Below are 25,292 nucleotides of genomic sequence, written 5' to 3'. Positions count from 1 at the left end.
CACCTCAACAGTCTGTTAATGTGCATTTTGTTTCTCACGTGTCGTTAATGCCTTAACAGTCTTAGCAGATTATCAACTGTCGCACTCTCACTGCTACACACACACACCTACACACATGCATACACACAAACTTAAATACACTCACACAAAAAAAGTATAACAAAAAAAACAAAAAACAGAAAGTCAAACAACAGTTTTTTTTATTCCACAGAAAGCCGACAGCTGATTGGTCTGCTGAACAGGAAATAAGGCAAATGTACAAACAGTCACAAGATCAAAACAACCGTCCCACAGACCAGTGGGAGGGGAGCATTGTTACCATGGCAGCAATGAGGAGCTGCAGGTTTAAAGTGACAGAGTGGCAGTTTAACGTCTCAGAGACTGTTAGCACTATTAGCACTGTTGGGATTCCTCATTTAAACCAAGGGGCTAACCAAACAGAATTGAACATGTAGAACCTCTTAATAATTATTATTTATCATTTCTTTTAAACATTTGAAAAGCACAAAGCTCCTGATTACTGATCAATCTCTCTGATTGATTTTCAGTTGGTCAGTGAGGTTGATGTTTGCATAGATACTGAGTGTGACAATAGTGCAAGAAAACAGCTGCACACAGAAAACACACTATAGAGTTAACAAAAGGAAACCATGACCTCTGCTCGGCTCCAGTGGGACTTGCAGTTTTTGAGAACTTTGTGTCATATCAGAAATACAAAAATTTAATTCAGAATGTGAATCCTTGTTAATGTGAGGATTTCTGCTTTTAAATTGACTATACAAAAAAACATGGAGATCTTAAACTAAAATTCAGCTAAAGTTAGCATGAAGCTTCAATTGTTAAATATTTAGGGTTATCATTTCTGCTTCAATGTCTTTAGTGTGCTTTTAATGTTGCTAAGATTTTTAGCTCCTTCGTTTAGGTCTGAGCTACTAATTGACCTAAAACACATTTTTGACAAGTTTCCACGCAAATAAAATATTTTAAGCAGAATTAACGATTATTCGACCTGTGAATGTGCATAACAAATTGCTGAAGGTAACAAATTTATAATTTAAGGTAACTTCTGGTTGTTTTATAGTGTGATGTTTCATTGCTTTGCACTGGTCCTGGATCCTTTTGGATGTCTGAAGCAGTGTGTTGCTGCTGTTGAACAACAATAAAGCTGCAAAGTATATTCTATTATTTAAGATAATAACAGATCTCACTGGAATTTCGCAGATTAACCATCACTGATTTAGGATCTCATCAGGTCACGCCCACTCTGTGAGGTCACAACAGGTGTAAGGGCTGTTAGGAAACACAGTAATGACATCACTGGCTAGGAGTGAAACCTGTTAAAACTGTTAAAGATCAGGGCAAACGTTTTCTGACACACGGCTGTAGGCTTTAGTCTGCTTTACATTAAGTGCTCTATGTTCAGTTAGTTACAGATTTAAGAAACTGCTGAATGAAATAACCCACAGGCACAGCAGTGAGGACAAGTACAGCAACATGCTGTTTAACAGCTGGATGCCGATACAGAACTACAGGAACTACAGGAGCCTCTGAATGTTTAACATGTCAAAGAAGAAGAAATGTGTTTGGTTTGACACAAAAGAAAAACAAGCTCAAACTATTGTTGGTCTGATGATATACAGAGCTCAATACTATAACAATATCCATATAACACTAATAAATGAGAGTTTTTGACAATGTCTGTGTCTCTGTCTTTGGCTGTATTCAACATTAAGTTGGTTCTCACTATATACTGATTTTACATGTTCGTAAACAGCTTTGAGTCCTGATTCCTCCAAGCTCCAAACCATCTGACTACAAAAGTGGGACAGGGTACTTTTTGGGATATACAATATCTTAGAGATACAAAGTATTTTTTTGTGGGGACATGCATAGGACATGATATTATGGGGCATATATTTGGACAACATATTGTGAGGACACACTGAGGACAAGATATTTAGGCGACATATGTAAACACTGTGGAGACATAAAATAAGTTGTTGTGAGAACATATGCAGAACAAGTACTGGGATACAGGGATATAGTAAGGAACAAAGATATTGTGGGGACATATTTGAAGAAGGATATTGTGGGGAACTACGTGGGACCGGCTTTTTTGGTGATATACACGGAGTAAGACTTAGTGGAGATATACGTTGGACAGAGTTTTGAAAGGACATTTATAGGATATGATTATTATTCATCATTATTATTATTTATCATTTTGTATAACAGGCCTTTGTATGGACGAACAAAGAACATGATTTTGTGGGGACATATATTGTACATAGGACAGAGTTTGTTTTTTTGGGGGCATAAAATGACAAAGGTTAAAAGTTACGTTTCTGGTTGAGTTCTAAAATGTTTTCATATGAAACAAATTGGGGCCATGATCTAAACCCATTATTTTTTTTCATTTGTTGCTATACCACTGACGATGAATAGATTCAAAATAATAATTAAAAAAAAAAAAGAAAAAAAATGTTTTAAGACACAAATTTATGAGAAGATAAATAAAAAATGACTTTTCTGGTGGCTTATATTATTTAAAACTATTAATTTATAAACATAAAATATATAATAATTGGATCTTCAGGAACTTTAATACCTAATTAGCTGATTAGTCAAATGAATTGTTGGCATGGACGCAGGAAGTATTTCACTTGGAGGGTAACCGAGTTCTCATTGGTTTGAAACAGACATTGTTTGAGTGGAGGAAGAGGAGTCAAAGCTTCACACGACATCTTGTTTACATCCTAATAAGGTGTTGTCCCTTCCCACTCCAGCAGATACTGGACTGTCCCCTGAGGAGTGACACGTCGAGCCAAAACCTGATACCTTTCCCCATTGGTCAGTCTGCCTGCCACTCCGAAATATGAGGAGATTGATGAGTGAAGATGGGAGGAGTCAGAGGGAATCTGGGAGGCATCAGACAGGAAGTGTGAGGAGTCTGTTGCCAGGTGAGAGTGGTTTGTAACTTCTTGGTCCTCGAGCATCCCAGAAGGCGCCTCTCCTACAAGCTCCTCCCCTGCCTCGCTGCGATTGACCCAATGGCTGTAGCTGTTGCTTGGCAACTTCCGCTTCCTGCTGCCAACTCTCCTCCTGAGAAAATAGAGCACTGTTATCAATGTCAGAGAAAGACACACAACCTAATTGGTTACATTTCTAAATAATGATGGAGGAGGAGATAATTAACTGCCACTGACCTGAAGTGATAGGAGGCACTGGTGGTAGCAGAGCCTGAGGTTGAGGCATCAGTGGAGTCCTGATCAATACTAACTGTTCTACTGGAACTACTGGAAAGAACAACCAAAAGTTAGTCACATGCTGATAGTTAAAAAACAAAAAGGATCATAGGTTAAGTGATCTCAATCTAACCTCTTGAGGCTCTGCAGCTCATCCAGAGTGAAGTCAAAGATGTTGGCCATGTGATGGTTAGACGTCCAGCTGCAGGACAGCTCGTTCTTTAAAAAAAACACAGTTTAGACAACAAACAGCCAAACCCAAAGAAAACAGTAATCAAAATAACCAATATAGTAACTGGCAGACATTTTTCTATTGGGGTGCTCAGGGTAAAGAAATAAGAGAAACATAACAGACGAGGCAAGTCTTACATTTGGAATAGCATCTTCTAATAGCCACTTGGACTTCCTCTTCTTCCTCTCAGCTGAAGCACTACACAGACACACACACAGTTTTATTTAAAGGAGTTGACAATATGATATCCATAGTAATCTTCTTCATAGACCTACATCGACCATGTAAAACAACAAAGTGACTAGAAATCCCCAAACAGTATGCAGGTAAATGATGGGACCTTCCTGTACCTGACTGTGCCTTTCTTTCTTCCTCCATCGTTCTGGGCACGCTCAGGAAAGAGCTTAGAGGGGGGATTAGGTGGAACTCTAGTCCTAAGACGAAAGATGCACTTCCTCTTTTTGATCTCTTTCCCACACAGAAACCTGAACATGCATAAAAAGGATTTAATACATGATCCAAAGAGATGACCTCAGTGAAAATCAACCTGATTTTGTCCTGTACATCTTAGCTAGCATAGTTTGTTGACTATTACTGTTGAAAACAAGCGGTGAAATGTGGGAACATGCTTTATACTGTAGTGTCAATTGACAGCTATACATAAAAGCTAGTAGTATTTCTGCTTTTAGCTATCAATGGGATAATTATAACAGGGGTGCAAACTCATCAGGGATGAAAAAGGTGACATGGATCCAAACCCCTAGGAGGGTCTGGGGGCATGCTCCCCAGGGAAGATTATTTTTTTTAAATATCAGCTTTAAAATGTTAATTTACAGACGATTTTAGCATTCAGACTGACTAAAGAAGCAGTGCAAACATTAAGAAAAACACAATTGCTTGTTGATATCTATGTTCTGTTCTAACTTTTTGATAAAGCTTCAGTGAAACATGAAAAACCTGTGCTCCCAACCTTCAGTCCCTTTTTATAAATGGGATAAAATAGGGCTTACCATGTTCCACTAAGGGGTGATGTGAAGGGCAGTCACTATGCAAGTAGCTCTCAGGGCAAGAGTCTGAGAGAGCATCATAATTGGTCATCAAGTAATATTTTTTCCAATATTTTCTCATATCTTCTATCATAAAATATGTAACATAATCAATATATTAACCTGATGTTTTGCTCCTGCTGATTTTCATTAAGTTTATATTCCCTCTGGCCTACCTTATTACATTTGTTGACGAGCTGTCACTTTAATGTTGCCTAAGATAATAATGAACCAGAAAGCTGTATGAAGTTACCTTCAGAAAAAGACGATTTTCTGGCACAAACTTCACCAAATGACAAGGTGAATGAAGAGTGAAAGGCATAGAAGTCTAGCCAAACTTCGAATCTTTCCACAGTGTTTTCACGGGAAAATAACGTTATGTAAATAATTCATGTGCTGAACATTGCGACTCATTGAATCAGGTTGCAAGCTTCTTGCGGTCGGCGCGGTGATATTGTGCAAAAAAGCCGGCACGAGAATGGTCAACAACGCGGACGAGTTTGTGCCGACTGCGTTGCAAAGATTGGCTACAGGCAATTAGTATGAAACGACTCGACGTTCGCAGGGACCGTGCTCGCCGGCCGCTAGAAGCATGACAGCTCGCGTAGCAGATTTAACCCCTGACCCCCCCCCGCGAAATATTTTTATTGCAGATCTAAATGAATCACACAAATGACCTATTTGGGATCAAAAACGGCAAATTTTGCCGAAAGGTGACAAGTTTGCACCCCTGTTATAAACAACAATAAAGCAGACTTCACACTCAAAAATCAACTCCAGAACCCTTAGTGGCCAGAGGCGTTGGTCTGTTGGTTTTCCAAAGACCTAAAGTGATATTTGCTCCTCAATAGTAGATGCTAATCGTAGGGGGCTCCACCGCTCTGCAAGCATGTCAGAATAGAAAAATAGTTTTCTTTTTCTCCAGATGTTATTAAATCCGTTACAAGCAGTTCTACCCATAGTTCATGAAGTAGAGACGAATAAAGGGGAAACACAAACCTCTGTAACTGCCACTGTTAGGTTATAAAATAACACTTTGAGGACTATCTAGTTCTAGTCTAGTACCCAAGTGATAACAAGAATTTCTTACTTGCTCTTGTATTTATTCAAAGCGTCCAGCAGGTGCTGCCCTCTTTCTGATGGAGGTGTATTAGAAAGCTAAAGTACAAAAGAAAGAAAACAACAACACACAAAAACACATACAGAAAAACAGGTCCAAATTAGCAGAGTATATTGACTATATTGACTTTTGTGTTAAATTTTACTCAAACTTTGCTTAGTTTGATCTGGATTGAAAGTAATTTAGTTTAGTGTGGTTCAGTTTAAGTTTGTTTCAGTCCGTGTCAGGTTAGGTTAAGTTCACTATGGTCTAGGCTTGAACTACTTAAGGTTAGTACAGGTTTAATCTTTTTGGTTCAGGTTCAGTTTAGATCAGTCTGATTCAAATTAAGATTAGATCAGTCTGGGTCAGGTTTAGTTTAGTAAAACCTAGTTCAGGTTAGACTTAGATCAGTGTGGTCCAGGTTTAATTCAGCTTTGTTCATGTTGAGTAAGTTCAAGGTTGTTCAGGTTTATTTTCAGTCAGTCTGATCAAGGTTAAGTTTAAATCACTTTAGGTTCAGTTTAGTTATGGTAAGTCTTGTCAAGTCATGTTTTTTATTTGGTCAAGGTTTAATTGAGTAATGTGTGGTTCCTGTTAACTGTAGTTCAGTCTGGATAAGTTTTAGTGCAGTTCAGTGTGGTACCTTTCCAAGCTGTAAATGGTCCCAGTTTGCAGAAACAAAGTTCAGGATCTCATCCAGCTCAAAGTATTTCTTTTTGCTGCTGACTGACAGGTTGTAGAGGACCAGATGAACAAGATCAACCCATCTCAGAGACAGACGTCGGACGTACTCTGATCCTTTATTACACACCGAACACAGGAAGAGGTAAAACCTGAGGAGGAGGTCAGAGATTGTCACAGCACATAGGAGAAGTGAGTAAGCAGCAGGAGAAGAGGAGCAGAGGAGGAGTCGGTGCTGTTGTACCTGTCTCCAAACATCATGGCCTCCTGCAGACACTGAGCACAGGCTTCATGGAACCACTGCTGACACCCGAAACACTGCAGCATCTTTAGGTACCACCTGCAAATACAGCACAAACATCATGTTAGAGACTTGTGGTCAGGAATGTCACAAAATGCTGGACTCTAATTGGTCACTCTTACTCCCCCGGGCCCCCGCAGTAACAGTAACATTGCTGCTGATTGGTCCTATGTTGGGAGTCCCAGTCCAATGAGTCCAGGTCGTATGATAACACCTGCTTCATGGCCGACAGGGCTTTGGCTATAGGACCTTTCTTCAGAGCGCCCCCTTTCTGTGGGCAGGGCAGACAGACAGGTAGTCAGGCAGAAAGACTGACAGACATTTTTATGGAGCTTTTTGTCCATCTTGTGTGTGTATGTGTGTGTGCCTGTTTGTACCCTGACAGCCAGAGCGAAGACACAGCGCCTACAGAACCAGGGACTGAGGCTACTGCTGCCCTCTACAGGAGGAACATGACACTGCTGGTGGAAACCTGACAGAGAGAGAGCAACAGACAGGTGTGGAGACAGCGGTATAATGAATATATAGTCAAACACATGGATAGAATAAGGTTGTACATTAGGGGTGCAAAAATGCAAGATTTTCTCGAATCGAATACTGTGCCATTGTTAAAGCGAGTACTCGAGTAATCGTTTTGTAGTTCTTTTTTTTCCGGGATCTAAAACAGTTACTATGCACATTGGAATCAATGCAGGCAGCATTATGCTGAAGTCGATTTTGCTCAGTGGTTCATTTGTAAATCCTGAGGTCCAGGGGCAGAGCGAGTAGCCATACTGTTCAGGCTGGGCAGGAGGAGACAAAAAAAGTCACGCAATACATCAAAAATGCACCTAGCCTCTGGTACCGCGGAGCGTTCACAATAGTCGCTCAAAATCAACTGGAGAGAAGTGCATAGAATCACCGTGTCCATCTGCTTCCCTCGTGCTCTCTCTGAGTGACATGCTCAATCTAGAGACTAAAACTTATTAGTTAAAGGGATACTTCACCCATTTGCATTTAGCTTTGTATCATTAGAAACCTGGTAGTATTTTTGAATGGTCGTGCATCCTTCCCTCATTTTCCCCTGAGATGGGTCTGATGGGTGTAAGTCTGAAAAGGAGCTTCCAGTGACGCAAAATGATGATTTTTTTTCAGCAGCAACCGTCTCTTGGCTATATTGCTGTATTGCTGGCCGCCACCAGCCGCTGCCAGCTCAGCAGCTGAGACATAAGGCCTGATATGCTAACAGGCTCTATGGAGAAAGCTGATAATGGCGAAAAAATATAAATATAGCGGCGAGATGGGTGCTGCGACAGGCCGGTCTTGTTCTTTGGCTGCTTAGGCCGAGAAACAAAACCGGCCTGTCACAGCAGCCGTCTCGGGGTTATATTGCTATATTGCTGGCCGCTGCCAGCTCAGCAGCCGAGACATAACTGATATGCTAACAGGCTCTATGGATATGCTAACAGGCTCTATATGATATGCTAACAGGCTCTATGGAGAAAGCTGATAATGGCGAAAAAATAAAAATATAGCGGCGAGACGGCTGCTGTGACAGGCCAGTCTTGTGCTTTGGCTGCTTTGGCAGCTGTCCCCAGCAGCCGAGAAACAAAACCGGCCTGTCGGCAGCAACCGTCTCGGGCTTATATTGCTGGCCGCCTGCCTGTCCACAGCTGTGAGGACAAGGAGCTGGGGCGGACTGCTAGTGTTGGTGCTCTGTTTGCTCTGTTTGCCTATGGACACAGACATATAGTCTGTTTTCTGCCAAGAATTTCCAAGATGGTAATTCCTTCTGGAAGAAATCTCAGAATCAGTTGAGGAAACGGCCTCATGTGTTGAAGTAGATATGTCTGTAAACCTGACCTTAGTGGGAGTGGCCTGCGGTGCCGTGCATTCTGGGATTTGGTGTCTCTCATCCACACGAGCCACAAAGACACTTTCTGCCTTTTCTCGGCCAAGAAGGCACCAACTTCAAAATGTATTTCACATTTCTACTACATATATGACCCAATGTCAATACAGATTCATATTTCAACGGGTGAAGTATCCCTTTAATGAGTTTACGTGACTAGAGACCTCTCTCACTCACCAATGCCACACTTCCCACAGATGAGGATCTGGTTGTTTTGGTTTGATTGGCTGTCAGAGCTTGGCTCTGCCTCCTGGCACATGGAGCAGCGAGGCTCCTCCCCTGGCACTCCAGCTGCAACAAGGTTTGACAAAAGATTGTAAATGACCGTAAATATTAATGGTGACAGAAGGCATTCTGTCTCTCTCTACTGGTTTGTGTCTCACCGTGTTGGATGTCCTTCCAGAGAACCCAGAACTTGGAGTTATCTTCAAATGTGACAAAGCAGCTCTGCCTTGGGGGACTCACCTGTCCACCAATCACAACACAGAAATGTACATCAACCAATCAGAAAGGAATATATGAATGTTTCTGTCTGTGTGTGTGTGTGTGTGTGTGTGTGTGTGTGTGTGTGTGTGTGTGTGTTACCCTCTGAATCTTGCCCAGATAGTAGAGTCCATCTGACCAATGGCAGAGGACGAACTGTCCAACACTCAGACTGGACTCAGCCACATCAATATCATCCAGTTCTTTCCCCTTTCGACAGGCCACATCTCCTGGAGACACCTCTGGCTCCAGATCACTGAATGGTTCATACAAGTCCTCATACATCCTGCAGGACAACATGATGCAGGGGATGACATGCTGTTAAATTTGCCTATGGCCCTCTAGGCCACTGGCTTTTCAAGATCACAGGCCTAGCCATTGTAACCACGGGTCCAGGAGCATTACTATTGATTAAGCAAATAATAGTCAAGAATGTACTCCTGAAATAAAGAAATGAAACAATCCAATACAAAAGTAACTTATTCAACAACTTTTTGCAATTAATTGAGTTCTTTCTCCATTCCCAACATAGTTTTACTGTTTTCATACTCTCTGTCACTCTCCCTCAACTCTTCAGGTGATTTACTTTTTTCCAGGCTTTTGGCCGGGAACTGATGTTTTTTTTTATTTATTTTTTTAACAATAATTGTTTATGAAACCAAAAATGTCCTACTATTCTTTTCCAAGTGTACAATCCAAGTGTGAGGCTGTGGTACATCCGGTACCTGACATAGCATCAGAAAGGCTAGTAGAAAAATTTGCTGAGACATAATGCTGGTAGTTGGTGTCCATCTGAGAAAGCATGTCACCAATACAAGCTAACAAGCACTCAAACTGGGCCCTGTTGTGCCTTGAGTAGCTCAAAAGTGACGATAAAGTTCAACCACAATGTAGCCGGATAGCCTAGAGGTTGTGACACCATGTGCAGAGGCTTCAGTCCTTGTTGCAGAGGCTGGGGATTCGAGTCCAGCCTCTGCCCTTTGCTGCAAGTCATCCCCCACTCTCTCCTCTCCAAGTTTCCTGTCTCTTTTCAACTGTCCTATCAAATAAACACAAAATCGTCATACAAAAAAAAAAAAAAAAAAAAAAAAAAAAGTTAAACCAGAAACAGTACCTAAGGAAGTTCGTGATATCAACATAGCCCTGTGCATCTCTAGGTGTTATGAACACAGACACTATTCTGACCTACCGGTAATGCAAAAATCACACAAACAAGCCACAAGTTAAAAATTGACTTTGCTTTTTACCTGCCTTCAACTAAGCATCAAGATCAGCAATTCAAATAGTTACATTTGTTGGGTGATAAATCTACTGAGCCCAACTGTGTGCCCTACATAGACAGAGTCAGCTCTGTACAGTCAGATACCCATAGTGCAATTATCCCAATAAGTGTTGTTTTGCACTCTATAAAAAAGGTATCTGAGGGGCGCTGGTGGCGCAGTGGTTAGAGCGCACGCCCCATGTATGGAGGCTGTAGTCCTCCAAGCGGGCGGACCGGGTTTGAATCCTACCTGTGGCTCCTTTCCCACATGTCATTCCCTACTCTCTTTCTCCCTGATTTCTGACTCTATCCCCTGTACTATCTCTCCAATAAAGGCACAAAATGGCCAAAAATAAATCTTTAAAAAAGGTATCTGAGACCCTATTCCTAAAAGTAAACAACTGTGAAAATAAATTGGTATGTTTATGTAAAATAAATATATAGTCAGTCAAATTGTACACAGTTAGGGTAAGAGGTCAAAGATGAGGATGTGTGAGGATGCAAAAAGTAGGACTGTTTAATGATGATCACTTTTTATATCAGTGTTTTCAGGAAAATTACCTTCAACTAATCATCCAGAGAGCAGACAGACAGGCAGCTAAGTAGACAGACATACAGATCTCTCTCTCTCTCTCTCTCTCTCTCAGTGAGGCAGTTTAACAGGCTACGGCTGTGATTCATTCCTGAACTGTCAGGGGGCTTTTTGACATCTTGGAGCATGCGCACTTCATCATCTCATCAGAACCGAGACTAGCGTACCGTTAACTGGCTAACCACCGATTCACCACCAGCAACTACCCACCCAAGGACTGACCTGTGTAGGAACTATTTAGCGAACATACCGACTCTGGAAACAAACACATAACTCACCCGGGTATCGTCATGTGAATGAAGAGTTCAATAAAAAACATTTATATCTCATAAAAACACACAGTGACCGTCAGCAGAGTGTCACTGTTATAACGGATCACCATGTCGTGACCTAGTGATGGGGTCAAAACCTGAACCCATATACATGCCGACATCACTGATTAACTATTAAAAACAGCTCGTTAATAACCGCAGTCTTAACTGAGTGGAAGTGAGTTAAAATACAGAAAATGGAGTTATATTACCTTCTTTAGCCGCTCTGTTTCCACCTGTCTGAAACCACAGAATCACAGACGAGCGGGTGGTACTCAATCAGACACACAGTCTGTGTCTCGGTATCTTTGGTTTCTGTCCCACTGTCTCCGTCCTGTCCCACTGTCTCCGTCCCGTCGCCCTGTACCTGTCTTCTCTCCTCGTCTCTGTCCTGTCAATGTATCCTGTCTGCCTGCCTCTGGTTTCGTGGCGCTAAACTTCAAACTTCATCCGTCGCCATTTTTTCACTTTTCCCGCGAATCAGAAAAGGAGGTATTCGGTAATTTGCATAAACCCCGATCGTCACTGCCGTCGACGACTGCGTCATCACGTCACCCCCATGAAGTGTGGTAAAGTACTGGTAAAGTCAATAAAACAACCTTTCCCTTTATTTGTAATCAAAGCCTGGATGTTACAATCATGACAATGTACAAAACACACTAGGCTACAGAATTAGCATGATTAAAAGAACAAAGGGATTTAATATGAGTAAAAGATAGCAAAATAAATAAACACAAAAGAAAAACCAGGGATCAAATCTGGATCAAAATCTGTACATTTTGGTTTATTAATTCTTACTATTTAAATTACTCAGTATATACTTAGTATATTCTTATTATAGGTATATTTACATTTTTTTTTTTTTTGTTAATTCAATCATGAAAAGTGTGGTCTGACTTTAATAAATCTACATTGGTGTATGAATTGTTTTGCCCAAATCATTAGAGTATTATACATTTTTCCCCCTTTTCTATCCTCTCTTGTAATAGGCTACCAATTTTGACATTATTATATTCTAATTTTGGTGACTTTAAGTCTTTTTCAGATATCCAACTTTGAAATGAATCCCAAATTGTTATGTGAATACACAAACATGAAACAAATGTTTAAGTGTTTCAATTTCATAATCACAGAACAAACAATATTTATTTTCAATATAAAATCTTTCTCTTAGAAATTCATTACTTAGGTATATAATTTGTAATTTTAAAATGTGTTTCTTTGGCTTTTGGTGAAATGTGGAGAGTGAGGTATTCAGTTCTAATGCTTGTAATGTTTTCAGTAGAATAATCTTTAATGTTTTGTTTTTTTTACTTTTCAGTTAAACTTGAAAGGGCTCAAAAGTCAGAATGCATCTAATAATCTTATTTGTACATTTATTTTCCAAAAGAGCTATATCATAGTGAAGGTAACCATGGTGTTATCCTGTCATATGTTAAAATGCCTTTCACCATAGTGAAAGGATCCTTGAGGAATTGCCTTCAAACTGTTAAATATGGTTTTTTTTGTAAGTTCAATAGGCTATTGAACTTCTCCATGAAATCATTGTATTTGAGAAAATGTCCTCCTGAATACAGTATGTGTAAAATGGACCAAATCCCTCACTCGTTTAAAGTCTAATATCAGGATTATATGTCAATGTTCTGTTTGCCCCACTTGCAATCCGTTGCCCATTTATGAAACCCAATAATCTTGAAAGTATGCCTTCTTCCCAGCTTGCCTTGCTTCCTGTATTGGCCAAAGAGTTTCTCTGTAACTGTAACAGTCATTGAATAATGACGGAAAGCCTAAGAAGACCTTTTACTTGAAGGCAGGCTGTGGGAATCTACAACTTTTGGTCAGATTCAGTGAATGACTCTCACTCTGGTAGTGGCCAAATTGTCTGTACTGATTTATATAGCCTTTGCTCTGAGAAAGAGAAACAAAGATACTAAACAGGATTCCAGTCGATGAGCAAAAGGGAGCATTCGGGCACTATACTCTGAACTCTTGCTTTTGGCTACTTTTCTCTTACATTTCCTAACCAACGAGAAAAAGAGCTACACCATACTGCTTCTCCTTTTAACTTATAACTTCAGAATCAGAAATACTTTAATAATCCCAGATGGAAATTCGGTAACTTACCTGATGAAACTCCTGATACCACCTTGTATTTGCTATGGTTTTGTTTTTAGAGTATTTCAGACAGTAATGCAATTTCCATGAATTTAAGCTGTGTATTTCTTGAAGGAGTATTGTTTGGATGTTGGTTTTCAAACAAAACACTCCCTGTAACCACATAGGCCTACATCTCAATATTAAACTTCACAGGAATAACTTTTTTTGATTCTTAATTCTATAATGTCAGCAATTATCAATCTGAACTCTGATCAGACATTTACAACAACAGACGGAGAAGAGACGGGGAAATAGTAAGTCCAGACACTCTTTAATGAACCATCAGCTCTATTTTCACATCAACTCTGACAGCATTAGTATGAAAAGTTATTAATCCTCACAACTGACAGTAAATAAAGTTGGACAATGCTGGTGACATCAATTGGTGACCAAAATTGTGCAATTGACTTTTTCACAGTTTTGAATATCCCGTACCTTTTGCAAACCAAAACACACATTTCAGTTTTTTGAGGCAACTGTAAGATATAAAGTTGGGAACAACAGAGGACATCCCAGCGTACAATGTAGTTCCAATAATTCATAGTTCTTTGCCACTTATAACAAAACATTGACTCATGGAAGACTGTCATGATTTTCTTAGTAGAAATTGGTTGGTTCAAGTCTGCATAGGCTGAAATTGTGTTTACAGAAAGGAAACATGATTGGTATTTGAACTAAGAATACAATGAAATAGTTTTTTTTGTACAGTCGCATAGTTAAACTAGGGATGCGTTCTAAAAGGTTAAAAAAAGGCATTTTTCATTACATCTTGTCTTTAAGATAAAAAGAACCAATCACATTTGATAAAACATACAAACAAGCAGCTGTTATTTCCTGAAGTTGCTGCAGAGAATTGCTCAGGGGAGGAAGGTGCTGGTTAATGGTTTAAGGACAGGAGAAAGGTTCTGGGGATTAAGTTTGGGTCAGGGTTTAGGGAAAACAGTACAGTGTAAGGGTCAGGTTTAGGGTTTAAGAGCAGGAAAACAGGTCAGGTGTAGGATCTGATGATCAAGAGTCAGATTTAGTAGTAGGTCGTATCTTCATTTCGGTAAACCTGAGCGAGTACTGCCATCCTGTCCAGCTGGACCACTCCACACCATCAGCATAGGAGGCATGGCCTCCACTTAGGTACTGCCCATTCAGGTTGGAGGTATGGCAGTTACGGTACCACCATGCCCCCTGGTAGTACGCTGCACAGTTGTTTTCTGACTGGTCCTGGTCTCGATCTTTGGTCGTGAATCGCATACCAGAGTGCTTAAGAAGGGAGTCACCTAGAGGACAGAAGAATGCCTGTTATTACTGTGAAATGTTGTACAGTATTACACCAGTACACCTGTTGTTTTTTTATTCTTACCTGCGGTCCCTGAGTACTCGTCCACAATCAGTGGATATCCGTCCTCTTCAGGGTTCACAGAGTCTCGACCAACAGAGAAATCAGCGTAATGTGCAAACGCTGTGGCATTATCAAAATCTGCCATGTCGATGCGTAATTCATAACCACCTGACCTGGTGAGAGAATAGATCCTCTGGAGACCTGAGGGACAGATGGTTCAGGGGAGACAGATGAAGAGACAGAAGGCATTGTTCTCTTGAGTTACTTTGAAGAGCAGGGTTTATTATTATTTTTTATCTAGAGCACATGGCACTGGCAGTTTTCTTTAGTCAGCCAGTCCATTAACCTTAAAGTCAACCTCTCAACACCAAGGACACACTACGCCCTGTATTCTCAAAACGTGACATACATCTTGACAATAGGAGTTGTCTAATTCTTCTAATTCTAGTGATATTTTGCTGGATTATCAGCACACTTGAGTGACTGAACACATAAGCGCTTTAAGCACTTTACACTATTTTGCTTTTAGAATTTGTGTACTCGTGCATGTGAGTGTGTCCATTTGTGCGACAGACCTAGCCAGTGCTCTCCTGTAGTTCTTCCAAAACCATCTCTGTAGGCCTCCCAGCCACGAAAAAAACTCACAGAGCCGTCCTCTCTCCTCTGGATAACCTGCAGACATACACAAAAACAAATACTTGAATATCAAAACAGTTTAATAAAATGAATGCTATTCTTCCTTTCAATCCTCTGACAATTTGCATGAGCAGTCACAAAGTCAGCAGGATAAACACGCATGACTTAGGTACCATTATTAGCAGAATATCATTTTAATCAGCTCTTAACACTCTGAAGTAAATATAACAGCTAGGACCTGCAGCAGTGTGTATTTGTCTGCATGTATGTGTTTGTGTGTCACATACTGTCCAGCCTCCTCCATCAGTGGTCATATCACAGTAAACCATGAAGCCGTCCGGGTCGTGAGTTGGAAATACAGAATAAACTCCATCCTGAGTGTTACCGGAAGCCAAGACATCACTACAGTCCCTGGGTCTGACAGCTGAGGACAAGAGATATCCAGGCAGACACATGGAGAGAGGGGGAGACAGAGAAAGAGAAAGAGAGACAGACAGATACATTATCAGAAGGAAAAAGTATACCAACATACACACCTGAATGTGTAACTGTTTTTGATCCTTGCATGTGTAACCAGTTTGCGTGACTTTCTGTATTACCTGAAAGTTGTGTGTGTGTGTTTATTACCTTTTCGTGTTGTTATCTGTCTGTTACAGTGCTTCCATCACTGTGATCATTACCTCAGTTTGTAACATTTGTGTGTTTATGTATGTGTTATTTTATTTTATTTATTTATTTTCACATAAAAAAACAAAAAACAAATGAGAGGAAGAAGAACAATATTACATAATGTGGGGGAAATTGCCTGAAAACCCATCAGGGGCATTCCCCAGGTAGAATAATCCAAAAATAATTATAGCCATGAATGCATATAAATATATAAACAATATGTATCTATGCCTCAGCCAGAGACAACAACAACCTCTTTTAATACATTTACATGTAAGCAATAGTGATGCTTACAGTCTCAGAACATGCAGATATGAAGCTTAAAGCCGAACCAGAAAGAAAGCTGTCTATCTTAAAGGTAACTATAAATCAGAGTAGTTAATTATTTCTTACTCCAAAATGTGATCGTTTCTGGAGAAGAATTTGGTGTTTTACTGTGACAATTGCCTTTTAAATGTCCCCTTCTATCTGTAGCTTTTTAAATTTCACTATTTAGATGTGTCAGTGCCATAGGCCTAATGTTTTTCCTTTAAGCATATTTATGTGTTTAGATAATATTGAAGTTGTAAACATGTCAAATTAGCCTTTCATAAAGAAGCTCAATTACTCTTGATAAAGATAACTGTTGATAAAAATACCTGAATGTGTTATTACTGTATGTGTATAGCTGTGTACCCTGTTTCCTTGTTTGTTACCTTTATGGGTTGATGTGGTGTCTGTGTGTTAAATTGTGTGCCACCTTTGTTATTTACCACGTCTTATGTGTGTGACCTATATGTGAGTAACTACATGTGTTTCCTGAGCTGTGTTACTGTGTGTCTTACTGTGTTTGTTGGTGAGTGTGTTTCATCTTTCTGTTAGTTTGTGTGTTTCTTGTGGGAGTAACTACATGTGTGTTTCCAGTTTTGCTACCTATCTTTTTGACTGCATGTCACATCAGTGTGTGATACCTGTGTATGTTGCAGATAGTTGTTGTTGTTCATTGTGTGTGTGTGTGTGTGTGTGTGTGTGTGTGTGTGTGTGTGTGTGTGTGCTTGCTTCAGTTTGTGTTCCTGTGTTTGTTAATGGGTGTGTTACCTTTGTACTTGTTGTCCCTCTGCAGGTCACTGTTGAGTCTCCTCAGACTCTCAGTCTCCCTCTGCAGACTGAGCAGAGAATCACTAAAACCTGCAGCAAACTTCGACACCCCTGAATGGCTGTCAGACAACACCTGTACAGGTAAGAGAAAGGGGTTACTTAAAAATACTGTTTTAGATTAATTGAGCTTTATTTAATTTGTTGATGTAGTTCCAATTGTCTTATGAAAAGTGAATATATCTGTTGATGTACAGTATCTCGACATGTTAGTTTTATTGTTTAGGTTTTTCTACTCTTTTATTTAATGTATATTGATCTTTAAGATGTAGTCCTGCAGGTTTATATAAAAAACATTTAATTGAATATAATACACTGTATAACAACAAACCTGCCTCACCTGTATGATACGGCTCTGTTCACTCTGTAGTCCATCCAGACGTTGATCCAGAACACCTTGACCTCTTTTCAGTGAATCAGCTTCTAGCCTCAGGTTGTGGGCGTGGCCTGACAGAACCTTCAGCTCTTCAGACAGCTTCTGGGCCAATCCCATGTTTGGCCAGTCTTCTGTGTTTTGATTGGACAGTGCTCGCAGCAAAGAGCTCTGCAGTGCCTCCCAACGCAGGAAGTTGGCACTGTAATCGGGACAGTTTGGGTCCAGAAAGATGCTAATTGGCTCTCCGTCTGTGACACGGGAGACAGTCACCAGGGCGCCAGAGTCTTTGGAATTGGTGGAGATCACAGGTGAGGAGGAGGCTCCGCCACTTTTACTACAATAATAGGGATGGAGAAAAAGTTAAAGAGACAGTTGGGTCAGGCAGACAAAAAAAAGAGAAATAAAACAGACACACAGTCAGTATCAGCATCTAGACAGCTATATCATGCAGGTAGCCATGCAGGTTGGTAAAACAGCCTGCCAGCAGCCAGCCAGACAGGCTGACAAGATGGGTGTATTTACCTGCTGATGAAAGGCAGAGGATACTGGTTCACGTACAAGATGGTGACTGTGGTTGTGACAAGAGCTGCTACCACGACCAATACGCCAATGGACCATGACAGGAAGTTGCAGCATGTCTGGAAACACACACACACACACACACACACACACACACACACACACACACACACACATACATACAAAAGTTTAGCCAAACAAAGATAAGTACATTCAATATTTATCATCAATCAATCCTTTTTTGCTCTCTTGTAAAGTGTCTTGAGATAACATTTGACCAAAACTAATGTACTGACAGACTAGCTTCAGTGTGTGTTATTGGCTTATACGTTTGGCATTATGTCTTATAGCCTATAAAATTGAGGTCATTTCACTTAGAATTAAACAACTTAAAGAAAAATAAATCGTAGTTATGCTTACAAATGTAAGTTTTACCAAATAAGACCTTATTCACAAGAGGGAATGAAGAGGCGTTATATATTAATATGACCTAGTTTTAAACCAGAAATTAACACTGAAATCCTTCTTGCTACACACTGGGTTACACATACTGAATATTGAATTATTGTCCAGTGTGTAAGCAGCATTTTACTGTTTAGTTTAAATCCAGTTTAATCTGTAATAATGCTTCATATTTATCAACTCATCATATGTTTCAATCTTAATCTGTACAGCAATCAGTTGTGGCAGCTGCCAGATAACTGTAGTGTACAGTAGCAAAGATCAAAGTAGCCTACTGAAGAACAATATCCTAATGACATTTGTTTAATAGAAATAAACTATTTAACCTAAAGTGATGGAGTTCATTCATTTATATATTATTTACATTATTCATAAAGATCTCCATCATTGGCATTATTCTTATTATTTATTGGCATGGGCTCACTGCAGCCTGTCCTCAAGCCTGACTGGGGGGGGGGGGGGGGGGGGGGGGGGGGGAGGGTTATGGGTGAGGATTGTGGGGTAACATGCCCCCTGCAGGGAAAATCACGTCTCTGTGTGTTTAATCTGTAGATCCTCTGTGATGTCAGTGAAGGCGACAGATGCTGCAGATTAGAGACACTTTGATCTGACAGTTTAACTCCAGATTAACACGAATTAACTCTCTGTAGGTCTGTCAGTCTGTGGGCTCTATCAGTCTTTCTCTGACGGTTCAATCTGAACACAAATTTGAACAGAATCTTCAGAAAAAATCTGACACTGATGCCATGAAAATGTTGCAGGAGAAGACATGAAGTTGTTAAAGAGCTCAAGTCAGTGCTCGAACAATGAAAAATCATTTGAAAAACACAATTTAATATGACACAAGTGCTGGTTTCAAGCATTAATTTGTGAAAGGTTAAAGTGTTCTCATCCCAGATTTGACAGTGGGGGGTGACGGTAAAGCATCGTGGGCCTCCTCAGCCCCATTCCATTTAGCTGATCACACAGCAGGGTGTCATCACAGCTCAGAGGACCGGAGGTAGCATGACAACCACTGACAACCCATACAGTACCAAACTCAGTGAAACAACCATTAACCCTTTTTGTAGTTTTTGATGTGTGTTTTGGAGTGATTTGAGGAGAAAAAAAATCATTGTATCAACTATGAGGGGGAATTAAGATACATACAGAAAAAATCCTATGCAACCTTTTCAGCCATATTACCATTGTAACTTTGCAAATCAAACCATTTTTTTTGGAAAACAATAGCAAGCTTCAAAGGCTGACTTGGTAAATTAACCATCATATGACATGTCTCAAACATATACTGTAACTTTTCCTACTTCTGCTGAATGGAGATATACAGCTGACCCAAGCCCAAAGAGACCTTACAAGTAAAAAAATTAAGTGCTTTGACTGACTGTCATCTGCACTTGACTATTGGGCTCAAAACAATACTAAAATCCTGTGAGCAAAATGTCATTATCAATGATTTGAAATCAACCAACGATAATTGCACAATGTGCAAACAAAGTTCCTCCCTTGGACTATTGTTTCTTCTACACAAATGAGCTACCAGACAGTTACAAAGAGGATTATTGTTCCAAATTTCAAGTACATATTGGAAAAATATCCAAGACCAACAATTCTTAAAAGAACTATTGTCAACTTCAAAGATATAGTCGACGCATAAAGGTTGCTCTACTGAGCTTGAAAATAGGGGATCTCTAGTCAATAAAATGGCACAGTGGGGGAGATGGTGTGGTTGATGATTGGATAGCAATTGGGTGATGGTGGGGTGATGGTTAGATGTAGCAGTTGATAATTTGAGGTTGTTGAGAAAGGTTATTTAGAGTAAAGGGTGGCGAGGGAATAAGGGAAGTAGTCTGGAGGTGATGAGGGTTTGTAATGAGTGATGATGTTTAAGATTGTGTGGTGATTATTGGGTGATACTTGGGATTTTATAGGTTAATGGGTGGAGGGATTTTAGGAGTAAGTAGGGTGCGGATAGGATCATTGGGTGGTGGGTTGATGATAGGAGTTGGTGGGTTGATGGTGGAACATTGAGAAGTTAAAGGGAGATCAATAATTGGAAAGGAATGATTGGTTGATGTGATAAGTTGAATGTGGGGCAATTGTGAGGCATATAAGAGGGTGATGTGTTGATGTCTATGGGCTGATGGTTGGTGGCGGTAATATTTGGAGGATTGTGGAGTGGCTGGGAGATGGTGGACTGATGACCTGGCAATGGTGGGGGAATGCCAGAGATACTGAATAGGTAATGGGAGATGATGGTGAATGATCTCCTTACCCAAGTGATGATAAGGGGATTGTGGGAATGGTTTGTTGATGGTTGGGGTTGGTATCTGGTCAAACTGGTGAACAAGATAACAGCTAGCATTGCATCTACTGTACCTTGTGCTTGTTTAGTCGTTTGCTGTCTAGTTCTGAGCTGCTGTTGTTCATGATAGTCCATCTGTCGTTCAGCATCATCCTGAAAAGCAAAAAACACCAATCATTCCAAAAGTCGTCAACATTGATGCTGCAAAAAATGCAGCAATAATGCATTAGAATCGAAGTATTAAAACTCTCTGATAGATCTCTAAAACCTTTTTGTTGAAATTTTGAATATTCTTGTAGACCTTCAAAACCTAAACCCATTCTAGGTCTACTTGGAAAGGTTCAAGAGGTCTATGAAAATGACCTCACAAACCTCAATAAGACAGAGCAGAAACTTCTTTACCAGAATCTCAATAAACTCCTCTCAGCTTTAGAGAGGCTTTAAAAGCAACCTTAAGAGACTTTGTAAGTTTTGATTCTTAAATCTTCAAAGAAATGTCTTCTTAAAAAAACAAACAAACTCTATTGCGTTTTTAAGCACCTCCATAACCATCTTTAAAAACTCCACAGTCTTAATTCATCTTATGGTCAACAATACTATCTCAAGCCACTCCAGAGGGAGTTATTTTCAAGTGACAAACATTAATCTTAATGTCAAGACCATGATCTAGTAAAGATCAAAGTTATTCACAAAGCAGCAACTGTTGGGAGTAGTGAGGAGGACTTTTAGGAAGCTTAAGACTTTTTTCAAGCAGGGGAGAAAAATGGAGAAATGCACTGAGGAAGAATATTCTTATTGGGCTAAACCGGCTAAACGAGGCCTTATTGAAGGCTATATGCTTTTAAATATGGTTTACAATTTATACTACACTGATTTTGATTTGATAAAATAGTGTCCATAATAACACAATGTCTTAATAGATTCTATGATTAGGTCAATCGACTTCACTGACCGACTTTCGAGGGAGAGCATGTTTTGGGGGGCTCAACCGATCACAGATTTTGAGAGGATGTTTTAATGTTCTTGTGTTATTTGCTACCAGTAAATCTCATCATAAACACCATAAGAATGCATCAAAGAGACATATTCATTTAATGTAACCCATATGTAATTATAGTCAGATACCTGTGCCCTATGGCTCAGTGATAGTATAAGACTTAACTTACACATTTTCTGTGGGAATTTTTTTCGCCAGCTCTCCTGCCCACATTTGGCAGCTGCAGCTGTGTTGCTTTTAGCCTGGATTTGTAAAATATGCCTCTCTCTTAGGCCAGTAGACCTCTCAATGTTTGTGGTGGTTGTTATGCTGAAAACCCAGATGGCTTTAACGTGAACATGCTCAGGGAGATAGAAACCCTGAACTCATTTCTAGACTGGATAGTCAGTGCAGGGTAGCTTCTAATTATGATTGTTTATGTTCAGGTTATTGAGGCCAAACTAAATATATCAAGGCCTATAATATTAAAGGCTTGTTGGTAAAGACTTGTTGGCGAGGACTTGTAGTTAAAGACTTGCTGATGACTTGTTAATTCTTTGTGTTGACTTGTGAGGTAAAGCTGAACAGCTGGTCAGGAAGTGTTTAACGTCTGTTTCTGTCAGATTCACTTTAGTCTGACTGATGGTCACTCAGGGTGTCTTTTAAAGCCTTGCTGTCACACATACATGTCAAGTAAAAAACTAAAACCCTTTTTTAAAATCTCTACTGTAAAACATCAATAACATGGTGGGTTCTATGTAGGAGTCAGATTTGATCCTGTAACCCAGTTTTTAGTCTTTCACCTCAGTAACAGGTTTAGAGTTCAAACATAAGATCAGAGATCACCATGAGGATCACAGATCAAATCTCCTGGTGACCTATCATGAATATTTATTTTTCTCTCATTTGTTAGAAGAGTTTTTAAAGAGCCCCAAGAAATAAATATAAAAGACATACTAAGATCGTACCAAGGGTCAAAAAATGTTTTGAAAAATACAGAGCATCTCTTGAAATAGATTTTTTGTTTTAAATTGAATCACTTTTCTGCTAACAAAACAGTTGGGCTGGAAACATTTACTGAGATCAGCTGACTGACAGAATTCATGTTTCAATTTGGTGACAACAGGGCTATTTAGAAAGTTTCCATCACATTTAAGGTGTTTGAACCCTTCAAACACTTCAAGGAAAAAATATGTTTGCTGTTTTAAAAATAAACTCTAACCAATAAATAAATGAATGACCTTTTCAGTGTTTAGAATTTACAAAACAATCAAATCAAGGTTTTCTTACAGAAAATATCCTGTTAATTATATTACTCTTTCACAATGAACTGCATATATTTAAATGTATTGTACACATATTTACTGGTGCAGTATAAAGTTAAAACTTCAACCTTTCTGTAAAGTTCTGCTTCTTTCACTTTTAGATTTAAATTCAGATTCAGATGAAAACACAAACATGAAAGGATATCTTAACTTCAGCTGCCAACAGTTGAAACTATATATTAGTTGCTGATGAAAAGCTCATTGAATTCTAATATGTTTACTTAAATGTACTTACATTTATGTTAGGCTCTGGCAATGATGAAAAAGTCCACAATTATACTTGGTTGTCAGTCTACAGACACATTTTCTCCTCAGATGTCATTCAAGCACAGACAGATTCACAGAGAGAGACCATCTGCTGGGTCCCAGGGCGAGAGAGAGAGAGAGAGAGAGAGAGAGAGAGAGAGAGAGAGAGAGGGTGGGGGGTAGGACACTGATGGAGAGAGAGAGAGAGATAGAGAGAGAGAGAGATAGAGAGAGAGAGAGAGAGAGAGAGAGAGAGAGAGAGAGAGAGAGAGACTCGTGATGCTGTGATAATCTGATCAGTTAACTGCAGATTTACTGCAGTCTGTCACACTAAACAAACAAGATTTCTGACAACAACCTAACAACACATTAACACACTCACTAACAAGTTAACAACAGCCAACTTTAAAATGTAAGCAAAACATTCGCGACAAAATTAACATCATATTTGCAACACAGTAAATAAAACACTGTAATAGCACATTAACAACATTTGAACAGCACGGGCAACTGACAAAGAGGAAGACTTACAGTATACATGCAGGGCACATGAGCAGTATATCCAAATGCATTTTAAATTACGACACCTTAGCAGCAAAATCAGAAAATAAACACAACACAGTAACAGCTTATTTATAACACGTTAACAACACTGTAAACAACTTGACAGTGCAGTTATAACAACCCACAGAGAACATGTTAACAACACCGTAATGTCAATGAACTACAGAGTATAACATCTGTTTTTGTGACTGCGTAACAATGAGTCTTTGCCCAGAAAATGTAAACAAAGGCTGTGTGTTCTTAATCACGATGACAGTGGTTTCAGACATTATAGAAATAATGAATCTTCATGCTGATGCTCTCTTATTTATTTAGTAGGTCACAGAGAGGCGTCTGTATTCATTTTTGTCTGTTTCATAAAACTACTCACAGGAGCTTTAACCTATAAAACATGAACCACAATATAACAACATATTGAAGACAAGTTAACCGACAATGACCCCTTTATTGATCACACAGGGGCTTTACTTCTTAGCTTTGGCTGAAGCCAGCATCACTTTAAAAAACAAAGATGTCAACCTTGTTTATTTTATCTTCCACACATCACAAACAAGATAACAATACACACTAAGAGCACAATAACAATACATTTACAAATGTTGACAAGATATTACAATATTTTAACACATCATCATCATAATTTTAAATACGTTTAACAAAAACAGACACACTTTGGATCTGTGTTGAAACACAGGAGAATTTTCCAACACTTGGAACAAACTTGATATACAGACAGACAGAAGAGATTCAAGAAGGATTTAGATCCCTTCTGTGATTGTTTAGGCTGGCTCATAAGAAGGAGAAATTATGACTTTTTAAAATACTTTAAATAAAAACTACATGTGCAAGAAGCTAAAGAGAGAAACTGACTCACTCAGGTCAATTTCAGATTTTATCCTGACAGATGAAAGACGGTAAAAACATGTAAGAGGTCTGTCAAAACCACACATTCCATTCTGTTTCTGCTTTATTCCATAATGTCAATATTTTCATTTGATTTTACGAGTTGATGTCATTTTAATAATCTGGGAAATACTTTTGGATTTACTGCCTCAAATGTGCCGCAAATCCTGTTGCACAACGCTTCGTGGTAACATAACCTTCAACATGGAAGTGAGAGCAATACAACATTTTTAGATTAAACTTGTCCCAGATGTGATAATTCCTCAGAACATGTAGGAAACTATAAGAACTTCAAGTATAGCCTACGACCTCATGACAGGAATATTAGTTTTGTTTTAAGGAAGCATAAATCAGCAAAATGTAAAAATGATTATTTTTATTTAGCTTTTTATTGGCATCCAGCAGGTTTACAAGAAGTGAATACAAAACCATTTATGTCATGCACGTTTTAGCTAAAGGAAGGGTTCTTATTCTCAATCTTTTTGTAACTGTGAAGCACTATGGGCTGCATGTTAAGGTGCCATATAAATAGTTGAGTTTAGTTG

At 39.4% G+C, this 25,292-nt stretch overlaps 2 protein-coding genes across 3 annotated transcripts; both read right to left on the bottom strand.

The window, feature by feature from the left end:
• Positions 1–183: 183 nt before the first annotated feature.
• On the bottom strand, positions 184–11,617 carry phf19 (PHD finger protein 19). 2 transcript variants are annotated; one of them, XM_020640741.3, is made up of 14 exons: positions 11,358–11,617; positions 9,084–9,267; positions 8,882–8,963; positions 8,676–8,789; positions 6,985–7,079; positions 6,730–6,878; positions 6,551–6,646; positions 6,269–6,458; positions 5,614–5,681; positions 3,828–3,962; positions 3,615–3,675; positions 3,379–3,464; positions 3,207–3,296; positions 184–3,102 (listed from the first exon to the last, which is right to left on the bottom strand). In XM_020640741.3, the coding sequence occupies exons 2-14, from the start codon at positions 9,264–9,266 to the stop codon at positions 2,757–2,759; spliced, it is 1,695 nt and encodes a 564-aa protein (XP_020496397.1). In that variant the 5' UTR covers position 9,267; positions 11,358–11,617; the 3' UTR covers positions 184–2,756. The 2 variants fall into 2 exon arrangements, with proteins under 2 accessions (XP_020496397.1, XP_020496398.1); XM_020640742.3 differs by having other exon boundaries at positions 3,207–3,293.
• A 1,936-nt stretch (positions 11,618–13,553) lies between these two features.
• On the bottom strand, positions 13,554–23,397 carry LOC109989148 (fibrinogen C domain-containing protein 1). Its single transcript, XM_020640787.3, has 9 exons — positions 23,270–23,397; positions 20,808–20,886; positions 17,973–18,088; positions 17,415–17,784; positions 17,018–17,150; positions 15,559–15,695; positions 15,211–15,307; positions 14,657–14,836; positions 13,554–14,573 (listed from the first exon to the last, which is right to left on the bottom strand). Coding segments are annotated over exons 1-9 (1,377 nt in total). The 5' UTR covers positions 23,272–23,397; the 3' UTR covers positions 13,554–14,310.
• Between the last annotated feature and the right edge of the window lie 1,895 nt (positions 23,398–25,292).

The sequence above is a fragment of the Labrus bergylta genome, chromosome 2, assembly GCF_963930695.1.
Source record: "Labrus bergylta chromosome 2, fLabBer1.1, whole genome shotgun sequence".
NCBI classification, from domain to species: domain Eukaryota; kingdom Metazoa; phylum Chordata; class Actinopteri; order Labriformes; family Labridae; genus Labrus; species Labrus bergylta.
Note: the sequence above shows the minus strand (reverse complement) of the source record. Positions and strands in the feature narration are given on the sequence as shown.

Bases quoted from the DNA above. Each gene is read 5' to 3' on its own strand.
- phf19 (XM_020640741.3), bottom strand. From the start codon at position 9,266: ATGTATGAGGACTTGTATGAACCATTCAGTGATCTGGAGCCAGAGGTG. The intron at 8,964-9,083 runs GTAACACACACA...ATTGGTGGACAG, and splicing joins ATCTGGGCAAGATTCAGAGG to GTGAGTCCCCCAAGGCAGAG. The intron at 7,080-8,675 runs GTGAGTGAGAGA...TCTCTCTGTCAG, and splicing joins CTGTGGGAAGTGTGGCATTG to GTTTCCACCAGCAGTGTCAT.
- LOC109989148 (XM_020640787.3), bottom strand. The intron at 15,308-15,558 runs GTATGTGACACA...GTATGTCTGCAG, and splicing joins CTGATGGAGGAGGCTGGACA to GTTATCCAGAGGAGAGAGGA. The intron at 14,837-15,210 runs GTCTGTCGCACA...TCTGTCCCTCAG, and splicing joins TACAGGAGAGCACTGGCTAG to GTCTCCAGAGGATCTATTCT.